The following is a 7,363-nucleotide window of genomic DNA, read 5'->3' on the forward strand; positions in this document are numbered from 1 at the left end:
TAGGAAAAAGCCTTTAGTCTCTTGACTTCATGGTTGACACCTTTGAGACTTGGGACCTTGCCTGGTTTGCTGTGGGGGCTGTTGATTTCTCCTTTCTCTGCTGTATTTTCTTATCTCTTGCTTTCACCCTAGAGGTACTTGGCTCTCTTCTGCTTGACATCTAGTGTCGCACACCTCTAAATGCAATTTAATCTATATGGTTGAGTGATAGAACTATAAACATGTTCCTACATTTTATCCCCTCCCTCCTTTCTCCTTTTTTCTCTTTATGGCATGGTTTTTAATTCAGGGAGCCCTGTTTACGGATTTCTTTTTATCTGTCTCCTATTACAAAGCATGTAGCCACACATTTCATTTTAATCATGGATTTGTGTGTACTTTGCAGCCTCACCTTCTATGAAGCACAGCCCCAACAATCTTCAGAGGCCACAGTCCAGGCTCAAGTGCAGTTGTGAGCTTTAGTCTGGACTTCAGTATGCACAGAATCAAGCCCTTGGTTTTGGTTATATCTTAACCAGAGGACTTTGGATACTGGAGAGAACTTCATAGGGTTGCGAGAAAACAGCAATTTTACCTTTTAACTTTCAGCAGGTGGAAAAACAATGGTATTTAAAAGCAAAACATATGAAAAACCACCAGCAGTGTTCTCGTCGCTTGAGCAAAAGTTGCATACTCCAACAGAAATACGATGGCATTTTCAAAACTTCAGGCCAATATTTCTAGCTAGGTATTTTCTCTGGTGTTGGTCCCTCCTAAGATATTTTGAAATGACCATTGAACGAGCATTAAAAACACAAGCAAGCCTCAGGAAAGACTTTTAATGCGGTTATTTGTGTGTAATCCAGCTGGATGAAGTGGCATGTATTAAATTATGATAATAGAGAATGCACTCGCCTTCTGTTTGTTTTGCATTTCCAAAAACAGTCATCATTTTGTCTTATTTTCAGTGTTCAGTTTAGTACTGCTCTGAGGACACAGTCTGGTTAGCAAAAATAAGAACTTACCTGCACTGTAAAGTGTCAGGGCTGAAAGTTAAGCAATTACAAGATTGGTATTTGGCTTTAGCCCTGTGGCTGACTGTAGTTCTGTCCCTTTTCAGTGCTGTCCACTTGCTTTTCAGCAAACTGCTGGCTGTGTGCTATGAACTATCCAGGGCATGAATCCAAAACACAAAGCTGACTGCCCTTATGGCTAACCATATGGGAACCCTTAGCTATGAGAGCTGTCCTGAATGTCCCTGGGTCATGGTGGCAGGCAGCAAGTAGCTTCTCCTTGCCACAAGAGCAGGGAATTGGAGCAGGATGCTAACTACTGAAATGCTTCCCCTTTTGATTTGTAGGTGATGGTGGTGCACCAGCAATTAAGTTTTGACTATAAGAAGCAGGAGTTTAAACAGCCAGAGGGCATTGTGAAGTAGGCAGAATGTAATTTCCTAAACTGGAATCTGTTAGAATTGCCACAGGGATTTAACCCCTTCTCTTATGGAAGTTTTCACTGATTTGGGTTTGCTTGTATTAAAGATCAGATGCAGCTGAGAACTCAGAATATACTTTTTTCTAATGTCTGTGTTATTACTTGCTATACAATCTAAGAAAATTTTAGAAGGCTCTGAATTCTGGTAGCCCTGTAAGTAGTAGGATTTCTTCACAGAGGAAGCACAGTATGGGCACTGCTGCAGCCAGCTTTTCCTGATTCTCATTTGCTCTGTGTCTGCCCACTGTCTGTGCTAGGAGCAGGGAGATGGTCTGTGCCAGCTCCTTGTGGCACTCCATACCTCGGAGCATCAGGGCAGCAGTGACCACGGCACTGAGCAGAGGTGTCTGAGTTTTTGGCTACATAGCCTGTGTAGCTCAGCCAGTTGGGCTGTGGCTGCCAGGGCATCTGGGCTTATGTTCCCACATGCTGAATGGGCCTTACAACTTTCCAATACCCAAAATTTACCTTTTTGAGACTGGCTTCTGTGTCTCCATGGGATGCAGTCAGGAGGTGTAGGTGCTACTTTAAACAAGCAAGCTGCAGACAAATTCATGTTCTGTAGGATATGGCAGAGAGCAACACACCAGGTGTAAACAGTGTTGTAGCAATACAGTATGTAGCAATAAATTCCAGATTATACTGGAATCCACAAGAGAAGAAAAAAGGCTCATGAGAAGAGGAAAGTCTGTGAATAACCTTTTCAACTATCAAATTCACTTTATCTTCGTTACTGAAGACTGCAATCCAAAGGGAGTTCCCAGGTATAAACCTGCTCAACCCTGTCCTCCTTTATGCTATAGCCACAGAACAAGAGCTCAGAATAGCTGATAAGAGCGATTTTGGGACAGCTAGTCAAAATGCAGAGAGAAGGGTGCTCAAGACCTGGCCAGCTAGCAGGGAGAGGGAAGGACATGCCTAAATGTCCTCTGAAATAGCTAACTGGCTCTGTACAGCAGCTCACTGATGGAAGCAGCATCTGGGTGTCCCAGGGAACAGAGCTGTACAGATGAAGAGTGGGTAGATGGAGTATCTGTCATAAAGTGGGAAGAAGGTTATGAAATAGTGGAGGCGTGTTCCTTTCTTCTGCTCTACAGGAAGATTGGGATTGTCTTCTGCTACAGTCATAGAACACTCTGTTGGTAGCAGGACCCAGGTTCCAAGGCAGCAGTATCTTGGCTGCTGTTCAGCAGTCTGGTGCATCAGCTTTGGGCTTCACCTCTCCCTCCACAGAAGCTTTATAGTGCTTCCTTGTGAAGCCTGGTCATAATCAAAAGGATGACTTTTTTTTTGAAATTTCAGTGGTAAAAGAATCTTCCTAGAAGTAGCTTTTTGGAGACATGGAGGGAAAACTTGCAGATGCTTTTTTGAGAGAAAAGTTATTGCCTTACACATTTTTATTACCCTCTCAAAAATTACATCATCTGTTGTGCTTTCTGCAGAGGTCGGTATTCAAAGACTGGGTCTGGGAGGCTTCTGTGTTATCTTCCACTGATCCAACAAAAGACATCTTGTTTGTTGTTCCAGCTTTTCCTTTCACATGCAGTTGCAATAGGAAGTTTCTCATTAATAACTCATTACTGCATCTACATTTTGCATAAAGCAACCTACAAAAGTCATGTAGCTAATCCACTCACGTTTTTCTGTAGCTGTTTTGAAGTAGCTGGACTGTCTTCACCAATAAGGGTAACCACAGACTATTTTCTAGAGTAGATTTACGTATCAAGGTGGAATGTAACTTAAAAGGTAAACAAAGAGGTTTGGGGACTGAAAATATTTATTTGTCTTGGGGATTTCACTGGGGTCTGTCCTGTACCTGAGGCTGCAGACACTAAGTTCTTTTCATACTTAAGTATTCAATTTGGAATTTTACTTTTTCAGATCTCTGTTGAGGAACTCGAAAGAAATTTGATTATAAAGGTCAACAGGGATGCAGTTATGAAAATAGCTGTCTCAGGGGACCTGTTTACTCTAGACAAGGGAGTGTATCAGCTGAATTTGACAGTAGGAGGCATTCCTTTCAAAACAAAGGACCTTATTCTACCAGTAAGTATAGCATGATCACTTGTGTTCCTTTGCATGCCTGAAGAGCTTGATTTCCTCTTCTCTTGGGGTAATGTCAGTCCTTCCTGAGAGAAGTTCAACCTGCCCTGAAACAGGCGGAATTATCATCTTCTGGATACAGCTTTCTGTCCATTGACTATAGCAGGAGCCTAAGCCAGTAGCAAAGTTGAGACTCCAGATTTTAAATTGGTAAGTTTGGGTGAGATGTATCCCACCTGCAGAATTAGGGCACAGCAAAACTGGAGCACATGACAAAATTCACAGTGGTCATGCTGGCTTGGAGAGCATGAGTGGCCTGGGGAGGGGTTGGTGGGCACGCTGCTGTGTGAAGGTGCCACTGTGCCTGCTAAGTCTGGAACCAACATCAGGGGCACTTTTTGTGTTGCGACCAAAATTTTTGCTTCACGTATAACGTATCACAATTTGCTGCTTGTGTTTGCTGTTTCAGTTTAGTGAGACCCAAGGAAAAACAGAAGCTTATTTTTCTTTATTTCCTCCTAATTGAGGAGGAAATATGAACAGCATATGAATAAGAACATACAGCATATGAATAAAAGTTAAGGCATTCCTTGGGTGAGACTGGATGATTGCTGTGTTTCTGGAATAGCTGCTTCTCAGGCTGGTTTGAACATCCACCACAAGCAGAGTTGGCACCTTGAAATCCAAATTTGCATCTTATTCCTAAATGAGGTGACAAGCTTGTGGCTCTGTGGCTGGGAGTGCAGCAGCTAAGCCTCACAGCTCCTGTGCCTCACAAGAAGTCATTCAGGGCCACTGCATGTGGGAAACAGTAAGCTCAGGGTGTAGTCAGAATCTAGGACTGAGAGCCAAAAACTCCTCAGGGTTTTATCCTGGCTCAGACACTTAATTCTGTCTCTCCTTCAGTTAATTGGGAGTAGTGGTGCTGATTTAGAGGCTTTGCAAGGAGCTTGCTCTTTACACACTGACGCACATTTTAATGCTGATGTTTGGTACCAGATGGCCTAACTAGAAGCTGGAAGGTATAAGGTGTGTTCGGAGTGGTGTGTCTGTCTTGTGGTGCAGGCACCCCTCCTTGAGCGAGAACCCAAAAACTTATACCATGATCAGGTCCAATGTCAGTCTTGTGTGTCATGCAGGCTGTTTGCAATGACAAAAGGATTGCATTTTCAGCCTCAAGTTAGTTTCCAGCATTTGCAATGCAGAATTACGGAGCTTTGGCTACGGAGCTTTAGAAATAAGTTGTACTAATGATGGGCAACACACAGAGAAACTTAGAGAATCAATACAACCAAATCAGCACCTGCACTAGCTAGTGCCCTTCTGTCCTGTGGAGACAAGCTGAGCTCAGGAGTTTCCTGGGGAATACTGACCGCTCACGTGCTTGGGGTTGGAGGATTGGGGTTGCTGCCTGTTGGTTTGCATGTGCATAACACGTTGAAATTATTTCTACTGTTTAGTATCATAATATAACTCAGTATTCCTTTGCACCCAATTCTTCTTCACTGAACAATAGTTTGAGGCATAAGACACTGCTTTATCTTCCTAGATAAACCCTCGGCTGGATGGTTGCATGCGGGCGTGGAACTGGCTGAATGGGGAAGACACCTCTATCCAGGAGACCATAAAGATGAATGAAAAGATGCAGTGCTTTGCTGTAGCAGGACGAGGGTCCTTCTATCCTGGCCGAGGTTTTGCTGTGTTTAATCTTACTTACAGTAAGTTGGCTGGGTTTTTTTATTTCTGACCTGGTGTCCTGCCATTAACCATACCTGGTTAATAAACAGTGTAAAACTTAGATGTATGCCAGATTCATTGTTGATTGATGCAGAAAATACTAAACTTGTGATTGATTCATAGCTAAGGAAGGCCTATATATGATAGTTCAAGCCAGTGAAAATATGCACAGCATGGATTAGGTTCTCTCTGTGTCGTTCCAGGAGTACATTTCACAGCCAGACTGGCTCCAGCTCATCCTCAGCCTTAGAGGCTTTACATCTCCCTGTCAGCAGCTTAGGTGCTTCTGCGTCCAGTCCTTACCATTGTTTTCTGCTCAGCTGGGAGACCTGCAAGCCATCCTGCTGTATCTCGAGTTTAGGATAGACAGAAAAATTAATATGGTCTATTGTCTTGGATTCACTTTTAATCATGGGGTGTCATTACTTACACTTGGGACAAATGCACTAAGCATATTTCTGATAGAAACCAATTAAACTGGCATACAGTAATAATAAGTTTCAAACCAAACTTGTCCGTCCTAATGTAGCACTCAGAAAGGCACTTTTTGTTGTTCTAGATTATTGTGTTTGCTTATCTGTGTAATCAGCTATCAGTATTTCTGAACCCACACAAATGCTGACCATCTATTTCAGTGTGGTGTGTAAGTCTGCTCTGCAGGAGCCATCTCTTCAGCGTCATATAGATTTTTCTGCTGTTCCATTGTAAATTAGGGAGTACCAGGTGTCTTGTCTTACTACTTAGCACATGGATTCAAAAGTTGCAAAGTAAAGACAAGGCAGCATCTAAAGTGCAGGTGAAGTGCAGATGACAGCACTTGGCTGAGATAAGGCCTCAGCACCTGCATTTTTCTTTTCCCAAACAATTTCTCTCTCTCTCTCTGTCTTATTTTTTCTGCTTTGTAGTGGTAAGCTTTATAAAGAATGCATTATTGTATTTCAAGATGTGGTGAATTGTAAAGCTAATACTCCTGTGAAGGGAGGTTGCAGGAGCAGGATTGAGATCTTTCTTTACAGCCTGCATTAGCTTTTAAATTACAAGGGCACTGAGGGAGTAAGAAGATATCAGAAAGTTTAATTCAGGGTTCAATAGGTGAAATAAAACATGTCACACTTCTGAGAGGCTGGTTATCAGGAAGAGTTTGAGTAGGTGACGAGTGTAGTATGCTTATATAATTTTTGAGTTTAATACAGGCTTTCATAGAAATGTTTCCTGCATGTCAAATTTCAACTTAGATTTCTCAATGATCTTTGGGCAGACTGGTTCAAAAATTGGTTTCTGATTGACCTATCTTGCAGAAGTTCTTTGAATGTGTCAGATTGGCAGCCATGAGAATTTGACTAACTCTTTGTGATAAAAAAAGCTTAATGTTATCCTTTGACGTTCTGAAAAGCAGCAGAATGCATAAGGTAGCAAGAGGAAACTCATGCCATTTTCTTGACTGATTTTATGTTCAGGTGCTTTGGAATTATATTTTTTTTAATAAAAGAAAGGTGGCAGTCTCTCCAGATGCTCATCTGCCTATGCTCTTCTCCAGAGAGAAATTGAACAGCTTACCCATTTGATACATTGTCCTATGCATTTCTTTTCTGTAGTGCAACCTTCTTCTGGAAATGAAACCAAGACAAATTGGGAAATCGAAGTAAATGCTGTAATTCAACCAGCAACAGATACTGGTGTGCTGTTTGCCCTAGTTACAGAAGAAGCATCTGTCCCTCTATCACTGTCTCTGATTGACTATCACTCCACAAAGAAACTGAAACGTCAGGTACAAGTACTTTTGTAGAGAAGTTTCCTTGCTGTTTCCTGGTAACTGGAAGTCATTTTCAAAAACAGTTGTCAGGTTTGCTGCCTGCCTCCTTATTTGTCCCACCTGTTCAGAGCATGGTCTGAAAAAACCGTACTTGACTGGCACCGAAGTTCTGCCTCTTAGAGATGTGTGTCAGCTGCTAATAGGGGGCTCTTCGCAAATGTGGCCTAGGTAAAAGATGGAACTGCTCTCTTGAATGCAGGCATACTTTTTTTTTTCTGGCACAGAAACTGTTTAGTGCCATAAACCAGGGATTTCCATTCTCGCTTATCAGTAACTGTCCCAAGGTAGCCAAGAGAC

At 42.3% G+C, this 7,363-nt stretch overlaps 1 protein-coding gene across 1 annotated transcript in view; it reads left to right on the forward strand.

The window, feature by feature from the left end:
* GAS6 (growth arrest specific 6) overlaps window positions 1–7,363 on the forward strand; it is a 41,833-nt gene that overhangs the window by 29,852 nt on the left and 4,618 nt on the right. Inside the window, exons 11-13 of the mRNA XM_008635855.2 lie at window positions 3,355–3,519; window positions 5,066–5,234; window positions 6,849–7,021. Coding sequence (XP_008634077.2) covers window positions 3,355–3,519; window positions 5,066–5,234; window positions 6,849–7,021 — 507 coding nt within the window. The remainder of the gene's footprint in view (window positions 1–3,354; window positions 3,520–5,065; window positions 5,235–6,848; window positions 7,022–7,363) is intronic.

This window comes from Corvus brachyrhynchos, unplaced genomic scaffold (genome assembly GCF_000691975.1).
Source record: "Corvus brachyrhynchos isolate BGI_N302 unplaced genomic scaffold, ASM69197v1 scaffold83, whole genome shotgun sequence".
In the NCBI taxonomy this organism is placed as follows: Eukaryota; Metazoa; Chordata; class Aves; order Passeriformes; family Corvidae; genus Corvus; species Corvus brachyrhynchos.